Source organism: Camelus dromedarius, chromosome X, assembly GCF_036321535.1.
Source record: "Camelus dromedarius isolate mCamDro1 chromosome X, mCamDro1.pat, whole genome shotgun sequence".
Classification (NCBI taxonomy): Eukaryota; Metazoa; Chordata; class Mammalia; order Artiodactyla; family Camelidae; genus Camelus; species Camelus dromedarius.
In genome coordinates, this window is record NC_087472.1 from 17,322,860 (window position 1) to 17,339,421 (window position 16,562).

At 36.4% G+C, this 16,562-nt stretch overlaps 1 protein-coding gene across 1 annotated transcript; it reads left to right on the forward strand.

Annotated features, from left to right (window-relative positions):
- The first annotated feature begins 14,429 nt into the window (after window positions 1-14,429).
- LOC135320244 (olfactory receptor 5AP2-like) lies at window positions 14,430-15,443 on the forward strand. Its single transcript, XM_064483156.1, has one exon. The coding sequence runs from the start codon at window positions 14,430-14,432 to the stop codon at window positions 15,441-15,443; it is 1,014 nt and encodes a 337-aa protein (XP_064339226.1).
- The last annotated feature ends 1,119 nt before the right edge of the window (window positions 15,444-16,562 follow it).

Consider the following 16,562-nt stretch of genomic DNA (forward strand, 5'->3'; position numbering starts at 1 on the left):
AATAAGGGCTTGTTTTATTATTTCTGATGAATCTCAAAAATTCTACATGACTTGTATAGGTACAGACTTGTACTAGCTCCTTCAATAGCATAGCTGGTTCCTTATGTATTATGATCCCATGGAAACAAAGTCCAATTACAAAAGAAACTGAGGTTTAAATAGGTTAAATCCCAAGGTCACACAGATGGTGTAGTAGTGCTGGTAACCTTCTTATGTCTGTTTCCAAAGCTTTTACTCTTTGCACTACATATTTCTTTTTTTATATACATTTCCATTTAAGCTTTTAGTTTTTAAAAATTGAAGTAAAGTCAGTTACAATGTGTCAATTTCTGGTGTACAGCGCAATGTCCCAGTCATGCATATACATACATATATTCATTTTCATATTCTTTTTTATTAAAGGTTATTGCAAGATACTGAATATAGTTCCCTGTTTGCACCACATATTTCTAACCTGATATCAGGAAAAATGTTCATCAAATGGGGATTAGTTTGGTGGCATATCAGTCATAGGGTGCTTTAAAAAATCTTGAAATTTTAAGTGGCTTGATTGACCATTTAAACTTGCTCGACAGAGATTGTGAAAGCCTTAAACCTCATACATAGCAACAAAGGCAGCATGCTTTCTGAATACACAATTTGGAACCTGAAATGTGATGTTTATTTTAGCTGAGGCAAAATAAAAATCTTACATCTCTCCAGTCATAATGGAAGTCAGTGAGAAAATATGATTTTATGTATGGTAGGCTATTCACTTTACACTCAACTTGTTATAAATGTACTTCATCTATAAGCCTGGCATGACTGGTACCTAATATCCTCCTGCAATCACTTAGCACATTTCCTTTTTATACAATAAATTTTAAGTTCACCGTCAACATTACTAGGATAGTGCACTGCATGAGCTCAGAAGATACTTCATAAATACCCAATGACTTTCTCTCTGGCTCATGTTTCTCTATTTTCCAAGTCCTTCCATTCTGCCACTAGAAGGCCTCATCCACAACATGATAATCATAATTATCTTGACCTCCTTTTACATATAGTCAAATGCCTTTATTCTGTTGGCTGTAAGCCCTTTACATCTATATGCGTTTGTCAGAAGCTGTAAGAGCTTCCAGAGGAGAAAATTTTTGTTTGTTTTTTTGTTTTGCTGAATAATATTCCATTGTATGGTTATACAACAGTTTGTTCCACCACTAATCCATTGAAGGACATTTAGATTGTTTCCAGTTTTTCACTATTATCAATAAAGCTAGTATAAGCAAATGTATATAGATTTTTATCTGAATATAAGCTCTCATTTCCCTAAGAAAAATTATCAAGAGTACAATTGCTATGGTAGGTGTACGTGTAACATGAAAAGAAACTTCCAATATGTTTTTTAGAGTGGCTATACCATTTTGCATTCCCAAAGCAATGTATAAGAATTCCAGTTGCTCCACATCCTCACTAGACTAGTATCCCAGTGTTTTTAAAGACATTTTAATAAGTGTGTAGTGTTATCTAATCTTCGATTTAATTTACATCCACCTAATGGCTAATAATGTTAAATATCTTCACCTGTACTTATTTTTTCTATCTGTATATCCTCTTCAGTCAAGTATCTCCTCATGCCTTTGGTCTATTTTTAAATTTGTGTTATTGTTGTTGTTTTACTATTGAGTTTTCAGTTATTTGTATATCCTAGATAAAAGTCTTTTGTCGGATATATGAAGACTAGGAATAGACTTACCATATGACCCAGGAATCCTTCTCCTGGGCATATATCCAGAAGGAACCTTACTTTAAAAAGACACCTGCACCCCAATGTTCATAGGAGAACTATTTACAATAGTCAAGACATGGAAACAGCCTAAATGTCCATCAACAGATGATGGGATAAAAAAGATGTGGTATATTTATACAATGGAATACTATTCAGCCATAAAAATTGACAACATAAGGCCATTTGCAGCAATATAGATGTCCCTGGAGAATGGCATTCTAAGTGAAGTAAGCCGGAAAGAGAAAGAAAAATACCATATGAGATCACTCATAAGTGGAATCTAAAAAAAAAAAAAAAAAGAACATAAATACCAAACAGAAACAGACTCATAGACATAGAATAGAAACTTGTGGTTGCCAAGAGGGTGGGGGGTGGGAAGGAACAGACTGGGAATTCAAAATTTGCAAATACTGACAGGCATATGTAGAATAGATAAACAAGATTATACTGTATAGCACAGGGAAATATATACATGATCTTGTGGTAGCTCACAGTGAAAAAAATGTGACAAAGAATGTACGTATGGTCATGTATAACTGAAAAATTGTGCTCTGCACTGGAATTTGACACAACATGTAAAATGACTATAACTCAATAAAAAATGTTTAAAAAAATTGTAGGCGAGAGAAGCAAGATGGTGGAGTAGAAGGATGCTTGTAGCTTACCCTCTCCCACAAATACACCAAAACTCACATCTATGGACCTACTCAGCCAACCAGAGCACCTGCTGAACTCCGACAGAACACTGCCCTCTTTGAAAGACAAAGACACCAAAAATCTGGTAGGAGAAAAGGATAAAGAAAGGATCCTAAAGGCAGCAAGAGAAAAACAAAGAGTGAGTTACAAGGGACTCCCTATAAGGCTCTCAGCTGATTCCCCTACACAAACACCACAGGCCAGAAGGGAGTGGCAAGATATATTCAAAGTCCTGAATGAAAAAAAGATGCAGCCTAGGATACTCTATCCAGCAAGGCTATCCTTTAGGATAGAAGGAGAGATAAAGAACTTCAGAGACAAGCAAAAACTAAAAGAGTTTAGCAGTACTAAACCCATGCTAAAAGAAATATTGACAAGTCTACTCTAAATAGAAAAGAAGCAAGATGCTACAAAATGAGAAACTCATAATGGGAAAGGAGATAACTGCCATGAATTATAAAAAGAATAAACACAAAATTGTAAAAGAAGACATGTAAATCATTAAGAGTGGGAGAGGGAAGCAAGGAAAGCCACTGTGGAAAACATTATGGAGATTCCTCAAAAGTCTAGGAATAGACTTACCATATGACCCAGGAATCCCACTCCTGGGCATATATCCAGAAGGAACCCTACTTCAAAATGACACCTGCACCCCAATGTTCATAGCAGCACTATTTACAATAGCCAAGACATGGAAACAGCCTAAATGTCCATCAACAGATGACTGAATAAAGAAGAAGTGGTATATTTATATGATGGAATACTACTCAGCCACAAAAACAGACAACATAACGCCATTTGCAGCAACATGGATGTCCCTGGAGAATATCATTCTAAGTGAAGTAAGTCAGAAAGAGAAAGAAAAATACCATATGCGATCGCTTATATGAGGAATCTAAAAACAAAACAAAACAAAACAAACAAAACATAAATACAAAACAGAAACAGACTCATAGACATAGAATACAGACTTGTGGTTGACAAGGGGGCGGAGGGTGGGAAGGGACAGTTTGGGATTTTAAAATGCAGAAAAGATAAACAAGATTATACTGTATAGCACAGGGAAAAATTTACAAGATATTGTGGTAGCTCAGAGCGGAAAAAAATGTGACAATGAATGTATACGTGTTCATGTATGACGGAAAAATTGTGCTCTACACTGGAATTTGACACAACATTGTAAAATGATTATAAATCAATGAAAAATGTTTTTAAAAAAAAGAAGATGTGGTATATTTATACAATGGAATACTATTCAGCAATAAAAACCAACAACATAATGCCATTTGCATGTCTTGGCTATTGTAAATCATGCTGCTATGAAAATTGGGGTGCAGGTGTCTTCCTGAAGTAGGGTTCCTTCTGGATATATGCCCAGGAGCGGGATTCCTGGGTCATATGGTAAGTCTATTCCTAGTCTTTTGAGGAATCTCCATACTGTTTTCCACAGTGGCTGCACCAAACTGCATTTCCACCAGCAGTGAAGGAGGGTTCCCTTTCCTCCACAGCTTCTCCAGCATTTTTCATTTGTGGATTTTTGAATGATGGCCATTCTGACTGGTGTGAGGTGATACCTCATTGTAGTTTTGATTTGCATTTTTCTGTTAATTAGTGATATTGAGCATTTTTTCATGTGCCTATTGATCATTTGTAGTTCTTCCTTGGAGAATTGCTTCTTTAGGTCTTTTGCCCATTTTTGGATTGGGTTGTTTGTTTTTTTCTTATTAAGTCATATGAGCTGCTTATATATTCTGGAGATCAAGCCTTTGTCAGTTTCATTTGCAAAAATTTTCTCCCATTCCATAGGTTGTCTTTTTGTTTTACTTATGGTTTCCTTTGCTGTGCAGAAGCTTGTAAGTTTCATTAGGTCCCATTTGTTTACTCTTGCTTTCATTTCTATTGCATGGGTAGACTCCCCTATGAGAACATTTCTGAGATGTATGTGAGATAATGTTTTGCCTATGTTTTCTTCTAGGAGGTTTATTTATTGTATCTTGTCTTATGTTTAAGTCTTTGATCCATTTTGAGTTTATTTTTTTGTATGGTGTAAGGGAGTGTTCTAGCTTCATTGCTTTACGTACTGCTGTCCAGTTTTCTCGACACCATTTGCTGAAGAGGCTGTCTTTATTCCATTGCATATTCTTGCTTCCTTTGTCAAAGATTAGTTGACCAAAAGTTTGTGGGTTCACTTTTGGGCTCTCTATTCTGTTCCATTGGTCTATTTGTCTGTTTTGTACCAACACCATGCTGTCTTGATTGCTGTAGCTCTATAGTATTGTCTGAAGTCTGGGGTGGGTGGTTATTCCTCCAGCCTCTTTCTTTCTCTGCAGGATTGCTTTGGCAATTCTAGGATTTTTGTGGTTCCGTATAAATTTTATTATGATTTGTTCTACTTCTGTGAAATATGTCCTGGGTAATTTGATAGGGATTGCATCAAATTTGTAGATTGCCTTGGGCAGTATGACCATTTTAACAGTATTGATTCTTCCAATCCAAGAGCATGGGATATCTTACCATTGTTTTAAGTCTCCTTTAATTTCCTTAGTCAGTGTTGTATAGTTTTCCACGTATAAGTCTTTGACCGACTTGGTTAGATTTACTCCGAGGTATTTATTACTTTGTGTGCTATTTTAAAGGGGATTGTTTCTTTATTTTCTTTTTCTGTTGATTCATTGTTAGTGTAAAGAAATGCAACTGATTTTTGAACGTTAATCTTGTAACCTGCTACCTTGCTGAATTCTTCGATCAGCTCTAGTAGTTTTCCTGTGGACCTTTTAGGGTTTTCTATATATAGTATCATGTCATCTGTATATAGTGACACTTTTACTTCTTCTTTTTCAATTTGGATCCCTTTTATTTCTCTCTCTTGCCTGATTGCTGTGGCTAGGACTTCCAGCACTATGTTGAATAGGAGTGGTGATAGTGGGCAACCTTGTCTTGTCCCAGATTTTAGTGGGAAGCTTGTGAGTTTTTCACCATTGAGTACTATGCTGGCTGTAAGCTTGTCATATATAGCTTTTATTATGTTGAGATATGTTCCCTCTATACCCACTTTGGTGAGAGTTTTTATCATAAATGGGTGTTGAATTTTATCAAGTGCTTTTTCTGCATCTATTGAGATGATCATGTGGGTTTTGTCCTTTCTCTTGTTGATGTGATGTATTACATTGATTGATTTGCATATGTTGAACCACCCTTGTGTCCCTGGGATGAACCCCACTTGGTCATGATGTATAATCTTTTTTATGTGCTGTTGCATTTTATTTGCTAGTATTTTGGTAAGGATTTTTGCATCTATGTTCATCAGTGATACTGGTCTGTAATTCTCTTTTTGGTGGTGTCTTTGCCTGGTTTGGTATCAGGGTGATGGTAGCTTCATAGAATGAGTTTGAGAAGGACTGGTATGAGTTCTTCTTTGTATGTTTGGTAGAATTCCCCAGTGAAGTCATCCGTTCCTGGACTTTTATTTGTAGGGAGGTTTTCTTATTGCTATTTCAATTTCATTTCTAGTTACCAGTTTATTCAAGTGGTCAGTTTCTTCTTGATTCAGTCTTGGTGGACTGTATGTTTCCAGAAACTTGTCCATCTCCTCTAGGTTACCCATTTTGGTTCCATATAGTTTTTCATAATATTCTTCTATGATTTTCTGTATTTCTATATTATTTGTTGTAATTTCTCCATTTTCCTTTCTTATTTTGCTTATTTGTGCTCTCTCTTTTTTCTTCTTTGTGAGTTTTGCCAGAGGTTTGTCGATTTTATTTACTCTTTAAAAAAAACAGCTTTTGGTTTGATTGATTTTTTCTATGGTTTTTTTAATCTCTATTTTGTTTATTTCCTCCCTGATCTTTGTTATTTCCTTCCTTCTGCTTCCTTTTGGGGTTTTTTGCTTAGTTTTTTTTAAAAAAAATCACGAATGGATGTTTTATTTTGTCAAATATTTACTGCGTCTATTGATGTGACCAAGTGGGCTTTTATCTTCTTCTTTAGACTGCTAAAATGGCAGATAATATCAATTGATCTGACTGATTTTTTAAAAATATTAAACTGGCCTTGCATTCCCAGTATAAACCCCAATTGGCTGTCATGTTTTACTCTTTTTAGGTATTGCTGCTTTCATCTTTCCAATATTTTTTGAGGATTTTTTGTATCTATGTGCATGAGTGATATTGGTTTGCAGTTTTACTTTTTTTGCATTATTTTTGTGTAGTTTTAGTATGACAGTAATGCTGAATCATAAAGTAAGTCAGAAAGTGTTTACTGCTATTTTCTGGAATAGATTGGTGTTGTATCTTCTTTAATGTAGTAGATGTCACTAGTGAAACTATCTGGACCTGGAGATACATTTTTCAGAAGAGTTTAAGCTATGAAATGAATTTGTACAAAAGTTAAAGGACTATTCAGGTTATGTATTTAATCTCTGATAAGTTTTGATAATTTCACTTTTGAGGAATTGGTGACTTCATTTAAGCTGTCGAATTTCTCTGTGTAGAATTGTTCATAGCATTCCCTTATTTTCCTTTTAATGTCTGCAGGGTCTGTAGTAACATCTCTCTTTCACTCCTGATACTGAAAATTTGTGTTTTCTCCTTCTCTTTTCTGTCTTACCAGAGAATTATCAATTTTATTAATCTTTTCAAAGTACCAGCTTTAGTTTCATTTGTTTTCTTTCTTTCTTCCTTTAAAAATATTCGTTATACTTTTTATTACTTGCTTCCTTTTGCTTGATTATGGTTTAATCTGCTATTATTTTAGTAATTTCCTAAGGCAAATACTTAAATAAATGATTTGAGATTTTTCTCATTTTCTGATACACAATTTTAATTCTATACATTTCTAAGTAGTGCTTTAACTAAATTCCACAAATTTTGGTATGGTGCATTTTAATTCCATTCCAAATAGTTTCTAATTTCCTTTGAGACTTCTATGATTCATGGATTATTTAGGTGGTTTAATTTCCTAATGACTGGAAATTTTCTTTCTCTTTTTTCTATTATTGCTTCCTAGTTTTAATCAATTATAGTCAAACACCATACTTTATATGGTTTCAAGTATTTTCAGTTGTGTTATGGTTTGTTTGGTGTATGACCCAAGATATGGTCTATCTGTTATTGTTGAGTGGAGTATTCTATAAATATCAATTAGTTCCAGTTGGTTGATGATGTTCAAACACTTTTTATTATATTATGTTTTAACACTAGGGAATACTGTTTACTGAGCACTTTCTATGTTACAAGTGCTGTAGTGGACAATTATTTGTAATACTTATTTAAACTCTGTAAGGCAATTATCTCATTTTACAGATTAGAAAACTGACACTCAGGGATGCTGAGTACTGTGCTCAAGATCACACAAGAATAAAACTTTGTGGTCAGAATTTGAACAGAGTTTTGTCTGACTCTGCAGATTATACTCTTTTCATTATACCACCCTCCTTTTGGCATGATATATGTAGTAGTTAGTATGTTGTTTGGGGAATATTTTTAAATGTTTTTCACAAGTGTATATTTTGTCTCTCCAACTAGATTATGAGCTCTCTGAAATTAAAGAGTGTTTTCCTTTTACATGGTGAATGTTAAAGATTCAATGTGCAATGATGGCTTGATAGTTGCTGACTCGCAAATTGACTGACTGAAAAGTCTTAAAAAGCCTCAGTGGGAATAGGATGATGGTGATCATAACCGCTGTCATTGAAGTGGAAAGAAGTCATATGTCAGACCTGGATTACATATTATTATTTCTCAGTAAATGTGCTGTTGGTATTTGGAGGGAGAAAATTCTTTTCTTAAGAATTGCACAAGACTCTTTTGAGCATTATAGAACATTTAACATTCCTGGCCACCTAGAACAATATCAGTATTTCTTCACAGTTATTTTCACAATCAAAAAAAAAAAAAAAAAAACTTCCACACAATTCCAAGAGCCCTTTATAAGGGAGTTATCACCCAAATTAAGAACTAACAGTTCCTGGCACATATAGGTGTTCAATAAAAGTTTGTGTATAAAAAAAAAAGAAAGAGCACCCCTCAATGAAGGTACCTTGTAACTTTGAGAATTGTGATGAAGGATATGTCTCTCCAGATATCCTTGTAGGGAAGCAATGAAGATGATGTTTAAAGTCACTCCTGAAATGTGTTTCCTTCATAAGATTCCTTGGGTTTATCCAAGATTACAGTTCAACTTTTCAGTGATGATCAAGATTTGGTAGGTAAGGAAGCAATTATGAAGATTCAAAGGATTAGTCCCTAACCATTGTGAAAAGACCCTTTCCTGATTGTATTAAGTGAAAGCTCTAAATTCTTCCTCAGACCTGGTAAAGAATCAGGCAGCTAAGGTTAAGTATGCTGCTTGTAAAAAGGAAGCAGGAAAAGGAACTCAGCATAAAACGATGGCAATACATTAGTGTCACCTGGGAAGAATTTTTAAAATATGGATGCCCATGCCACACTGCAGACCAGTTAGATCAGAATCTGAGAACGAAACCTAGGTATGGTATATTTTTAAGCTCCCAGGTGATTTTAATGTGCAACTAGTGTTGAGAATCATCAGTTTTAAAGAAAAAGGCTGAGCAGATTAGCAAATAAGTTGTTAAAAGATGATTTTCAGTGTGCTATGGCAAAAATAACATAGATTGATAGATTGTAGTCAGAAGAACCTGGGAAACATTCCTGGCTTAGTTACATATCATCTGTGTGATCCTGGGAAATTTACTTACTTTCTCTGAGCTTCAACTTCTTCATCTGTAGAAATAAACATAGTACCTACCCTATAAAGTTGTTGTAAGAATAACATAAAATTTTGTTTTTGAATTATCACAGTTCCTTGTACTGACTAGTTAAATAAATCTTTTAAAAATATGTGCATGAAAGTGTAACTTTTGTGCTACACAATATACATTCAGAAAAGTTAGAGAAATTTTCATTTCAGACAGCAAATGGCCAGGATGACATCATAACTAAGGGGGGACACTCATTTCAAGGAGGATATTAATGTTCCAGGTTCTGTGAAGATGGATCCTCTGCCCTCATTCACTGGAGACTGGTGAAAGGACATTCCTCAGGATTTGTCACCAGGATAGGTGATTCCTTTGTCAAGCAGTAATACAACACAGTAATACAAAAAGGGGAAACATGTTTGGGTATCATAAAGCCTGTTCCTCACGTCCTCCAGAAATTCTCCATTCTCACAAATGGAGAAACAAATTAATGTTAGAAAGATCACCAACTTCAACATTGTAAGGAAGGAAATGCTTTCAGATAGACATAAATCTAGAGCCTTCACAATTTAGAGGACTAATTTACTACATTGCCCCTATCAAATAGTTAGGGATGGCTCAGAGCTCACTAGTAAAATACCTACAGAAAAAAATCAGGGACAACAGTGATGACATCATTAGAACCCTTATAAATTAGTCACTTTATGGCACCATCAGAATTTTGCTTCTAGCCATTGAAAGATCTTTGGAGTTTGAGAAATTGATAGTGCACAGGGCTGAGTGCCCAGAAGGCATTGCATCTGTGTTATTCAAATGTCTAGAGGCAGTGACAATGGATAAAGACATCCCCATTAATATATCACAACATGGGAAAGAGATACAGGTCTCTAGATGAAAATATTCAGGCACCAATTTGGTTTTCTGGCACATTACCTTATTCATCCCTGAGCATTAATGAGTTAGCCTTTAAGTTGTTATCCCATAACTTGCATTTCAGCAAAGGCTGCAGTCGTGATGAACAAAATGACTCATTTTACCTTATGTTGTGGTGATGCCCCAAAATAATTAAATTTGGGGACAGTGTTCTACAATACGTGGAATCAGCCCATTATGCCACAGCAGAAGCTCATAAACTGGTTCAAATGTCACCTAATATACCACAGTTTAACTTGAAGAAAATAATAATTTCTCCTTTAAATGGCTACAAAAATCTGCAGAGTTGAGCAACAGAATTAAATGAATCTACCCACAATAGACATGTCTATAAAGTCTACTTTTTAAACAATTTTCTTGCTTTAAAATCAATAGCTTTAGCCCTTAAAATGCATAATAACTTGGTATTTTCTATAAAAGCTGTTAATGAGCCAGCACCAAAGAAATTAAGACTGCTTTGGCCTCCCAAATGAGCGACTGTGCACACGCACACGTGTGTGTGTGTGTGTGTGAGTACACTCACATGTGTGCATATATTGGGGAGTGGGAATGGAGAGTACGTAGGGGATATTAATTTACTATTGATTTTGTATTCCTAGCTCCTAGCACAATGACGGGCACATGATAGATATATAATAAACATTTACTGAATGGAAAAATAAAAGAAATGCATAGAAACAAATCTTCCACAATCCAAACCTGGTCTGATAAAAATGAAACAGTATGGTACCAGGCAGTTGGCCACCACATACATTTCAGGTACAAAAGTATTTTATTAGAACACTGAGTGGCACTCAGAGACTTTACTCACCACATAAAAACTAATTAAATAATTCTTTGATGTTAAGTTATTTATAGTTTATAATCAGAGTAGAGAGTTGAGTAAACAAGGTAATATGACAAATCATGAAATGAGAAATTTATCCTTACTACAATCTTCTGTATTGGTCATTTATCTCTAATTCTTAGGATTCATATGTTTAGGGGAAACAACTGGTATTTTAATTGTGGCTAAGACTTTTTAATATGATTAAGAATGTATTTTAGATTAAAAGTTTATAACACAATATATCTCACAGTCAATTTGATTCTTCCAACTGTTTCCAGAACATCTCAGTGGTGACTACAAGCCCCCAAACTCTCAGTATAATTCAGTGGAAACACCCCATTGGGGATGGCTCTGCTTACTGTTTCAGCCATCTTGGATGTTACAGCTGCTCAGCCCTTGGGCTTACTTTCTTCAGCATCTCAGGAGACCAGTCAAGAAGACAGAAATTTTGCAATATTAATGATACTACCAATTACATAGAAATGGCCAAACCTGGAGGGAGAGGTGGGGAGGGAAATATAACTTGGAGCTTAATTCCAGAGGCTTTACTATTGTGGGCACACAAACTTATCTATGCCTGCCAAGGGAACATCTGGAAAAAGCCCAGCCACTGATGCAGGCCTGAAGCATTTTGAATAAGCACAGAAACAGAAAAGTAACTGGTGAATATTTGTGACTTCTAGAGACGTTCAAAGAGTAAAGGTGGGTGATAAAGGACAGGATAAAAGTTTGAATGTCCCAGATATCCAGTCATTCCCAGTTAACTTCTACGTGTACCATTCTTCCAACTGGAGACAGTAGCTCTGGGTAGAATTTAGACCTCGGTTCTATTCCTGACAATGTAACTAAACATCTGAGTATTCTCTGGATATTTGTATGGCTAGCTTCTGTCTATTCATATTCTAGTTCTTAACATCAACTCCATAGATAGGTGTTCCCTTTCACTCTACCTAACGTTGCCTTTCCAAACTCTGAGCTCTCTCTATTCCATTAGCTTGTTTTTATTTTCTTCATAATGTTATTAACCAAAAATTATTTATTCGTTTGTTGGCTGCTCATGTCTTTTCTTTTAGGTTGTAAAGTTCATGAGAGTACCCCAAGGCCTATCACATTGCCAGAAACACCCCCAAGCATCCAGTGAATATTAGTTGAGTGAATGAATGCTGAAAAATAATGTACATAACTTTTTGGTAGCTTGCATTCATTGCCTATAAAATTAAGAGAAACCACCTTGATTATTTCCAAGGTTAGCATGATAACAAAGAAAGGATGTATTTGTAAATCCCTTGAAAAAAAACTTTAACAATCTCTAATTGTATGACTCTATATTTAGAAAAGACAGCATGGATACAACAATAGCATTAGAATATTGCAGAACCATACTTGAATATAGATTCTGCAACTTAACAGCTATGAGATCTTGAGCAAGGCATTGAAACACTCTGATCCTAAGTTACCAGGTTTGTAAGATGGAAATGATAATAGTAGTTACGTGCTAAGGTGATTAAAAGATTAAATAAAATGATTTATGTCAATCACCCAGCATAATGTGTGGCACATATTAGGTACTTTATTAATGGTATCTATTAATACTCAAGATAATTTATTTAAAATTTAAACAACCAATACTATGTTCTGTGGAAATTTCAGTTCCCAAAGATGGCCATAAAAGTGACTTTAATGGAACACCAGCCAAAAGCAGGCAGCCACAGCCTCAGGAGGCAGAAGGGCACCAGGCATTTACTTACAGGTTGCTAGAAGCTAATCCAGCTTTCTCTTCCAGGGTCTGACTTGGAGGCCACAAGAAGATGGAAGCAAGTGTTGTGAAAGCCAAGGTGGGTTGGCAGGTGTCAGGGGAGCACCCAGGGAGGAGGGGGCTCTATAGGTGCAATTTAACAATGGTGATAGAACTTTTTAAAAAGTTGACCTGGCTATCCCAGTGCATGCTTTCTGAGTATTTGCCCTGACTATTATTATACTTTACAAAGCATTTTCATATGGACTGTCATAGGATATTTGCAGCAATCTTGTAAATTCAGAAGGCCAAGTGTTATTATGCCCATTTTACAGATGAAGATACTGTGGCCCAGAAAGGACTTACCAAATGCTATAGAGCCAAAAATAGCATGTTATCTGAACTCAAATCCAGGAGTTCTGACTCTAAATCCACTTATATAAATTCTCTATGCGATGCTATAATTTGTCCTCCACTATCCTAGGTCTTAACAGGAAACACAATATTAAAATAAAGGGCAATTAGAGATTGGCAATCTCCCTGATTAAGAGAAAGGATGGAAATGACCCTGAGCAGAATTCAACGCTGTGATTTCTCAAGAAACTATAGGTGAATCAGCACCCTGTGTTCTGATAAGGACTTGGATTCCATGTTTCTGAAAGAAAAGAGGTCAGAGGCTGTTACCTCCTCCAAGTGGGAGGAATACTCTAGACAGGACACCTGGGTTCAAGTTCTGGCAGTTACACCAAATCATAGGGCAACTTTGGGCAATTTACCTTTCCTTTTGATGCCCTGATATTTGGATTTCTCCCTCTCTAAATCAGTATTAAATGAGAGTAGTAGTCTCACCCTTTTTTACTGCCTCAACACACTGGAGAACTACAACACAATGATTAATAACAGGAGTTCAGTTAGGAAGGGATTCTTAGTAAGGGGTAAGTGGCAGAATGTAAAAGGGGCTTCTGTGTGGTTTGAACAGATAAACCAGGAGTTTCCAATCATGATAAAAGCTAATATTTACCACGTGCTTAATGTGTACCAGACACAGTGCTAAGTGCTTTACATGAATTATTTTATCATCTTCACAGTAAATTAATGAAGTAGGAAATATTTGGTACTCTCATCTTAAAGATGAGGAAACTGAAACTCAGGTTAACTAACTTGCCCAAAGTCATGCAGCTAGTAAGCCACAGAATTGGATTTTAACCCACATATAATTGACCCTGGAGCTTGCCCTCTTACTTCTAAATTATATTGTTTGATATTTCCCCTCCACTCATCCCTTGCTGTCCCTCAGATACACAACTGATAATGAAAGAGCTAGTAAGTCTGAAGAGTCCCCTAATATTTATGACCTTGACTTTATGCTCAGGCTAAACTTTAGTCAAAGACAGTTTCAGTGCTGGGAAAGAGAAAGGAAATTAGGATTCATTGAGTACCTGCTCTTTTCCCCAGGCACTGTTAGATATTTCTATATATACCTATCATCACCTTTAGTCCTTACAGCCAGTCTTACAAGACTGATGTTTTATCCCTGTTAACAAAGAAGACTCAGAGAGGTTAAGACACTAGGCCAAGGTCACAGAGATAATAAGTGGCAAAAACTGAGATTCAGACCCATTCTTCTGACTCCATATTCCATCCTCATGCCTTTAAACTTTGTATCCAATTAGCTGGAAGGTAGCAAGAAATAGGTGAGCAAGGATGAAGCATTTGTCATAGTTGACATACAGAATATGTCATGTCCTAGGTAACCATGACCAGACCCTGTACATCTCTGTTTAAGGACTTGAACTCATTATTGTCATGCATATCCCTCTTGCAGACCTGCAGTTGCCTATTGGGAATAGGCAATGCCAGTGAGTTGAGTGAATTTTTCCTTGTGGGCCTCACTGATGATTCTCAGCTTCAGCCCATCCTCTTTGCCCTCTTCTTCATCATCTATTCATTCACAGTGGTTGGAAACCTGGGCATCCTTGTTCTCATTGTGGTCAGCTCCAGACTCCACACTCCCATGTATTTCTTCCTCAGTAAACTATCCTTTATTGATTTCTGTTATTCTTCAGTCACAGTCCCTAAAATGTTGATTGTGTTTTTCTCTGATTGCCAAACCATTTCCTTCTCTGGTTGTGTGGTCCAGACAAGCTGCTTTGTGATCTTTGTGGTCACTGAGTTCTTCCTCCTGGCCTCCATGGCCTATGATCGCTATGTGGCCATCTGCAACCCTCTGCTCTACCATATTATCATGTCCCCAAGGCTCTGTTTGCAACTAGTGGCTGCCAGCTATGCAGTGGGCCTGACAAATGCGGTGCTCCTCACTAGTACAATCTTTCATTTGACCTTCTGTAAGTCCCATGTCATCACTCATTACTTCTGTGAAATCCCTCCCCTTTTAAAACTCTCCTGCTCTGACACACAGGTCCTTCAGTTTCTCCTCTTTGCCTGTGGTGGTTTTAATGTGTCTGTGTCCCTGACAATAGTCCTGGCCTCCTACACATGTGTCTTTTTGGCTATCATCAGAATACCCTCAGCCCAGGGCAAACACAAGTCTTTCTCTACTTGTGCATCCCACCTGATAGCGGTCAGCCTATACTATGGAACCACAGTGTTCATTTACTTGTGCCCAATCTCTGAGTACTTAATAGGCAGGGACAGGCTTGTCTCTGTATTCTACACAATGATCATCCCTATGCTTAACCCTATAATATACAGTTTGAGTAACAAAGATGTGAAGGAAGCATTTGGGAACATTCTCAAGAAGACTTCATAATTCTTCTCTCTCCCTACACCCAGATTTCCATAATGTCCCATGCAGTAAAGGAAGGACAGAAAAGAAAAGGAGAGGTAGGTGACATTATTTGGCCACCAACCATGTCTCAGGCATTATTCTAGCAATTTAAAATAGATTATTCCTTGAATCCTCTCCACAGCTCTGGAAGTCAAATATTATTATCTTAATTTTACAGGTAAATAAACTGAGTCCCTGAGAGGTTTGGTGATTTGTCCAAGGTCACACAGCTTTAATGCAGTGGAACTTAGATTTCAATTTAGAACTATCTGATTTTGAAACTTCCTTTCTACTACATTACATTTTTTGCATAAGGCAAGATGCCACCCTCTCTCTTTACCTTCAGAGTCCAAGGTTTCTGAATTTTTTCCCTTTCTGGTAAATCTGGTCTCTCAAATTTATAACAGATTCATTTCCCTAAGACACACTCCCTTCCCCATAGTCAATTCTCTACCTGTGGCATTGGATCATGCCCTATCAGGCCTCTAAATTAATTGAATAATTGATATATACAGAGCCCTATAGCAGATGCAGGGATGGAAGAGGCTGATGAGGAAGAAATCTGTGGTCATTACCTTTTGGCATCTTTCAATTCACTTAGGGAAGACAGATGATCCCACCCAAAGGCAACTGAACTATGGCTTTTTGTTTAAATTGACATTTATTGAATTATTTCTATGTGATAAATGCTAAATCATTTACCTCATAATCCTCCTAAGAACTCTGTGATGTAAGTACTATTGCTGCTCCCATTTTACAGATGAGAATACTGTAGCTAAAAGCATTAAGTAACTCACTCAGAGTAACACAACTAATGAATGGTGAGTACAAGATTTGAATTCTGGTCTGTTTGTCCAAAGAGCCTATGTTCTTTCCATTCTTCTATTTCACCTTCTAGATTACCAGGATGCCTACCAAAAAGCACCAAAAGGCATAAGCTGTGAGGCTGGTACTCAAAGCAAAGGAAGCAGGATGGATTGGGTTCATAAGAGAGCCCCTAGGAAGAGGTGGGTAATTTGAATAAAACCTATAAACAGTGAGAAGTAGCAAAAATAGATGAGTAGTGGAGGGAATGAAGGGAACTGTGGATACAAGTCTGAA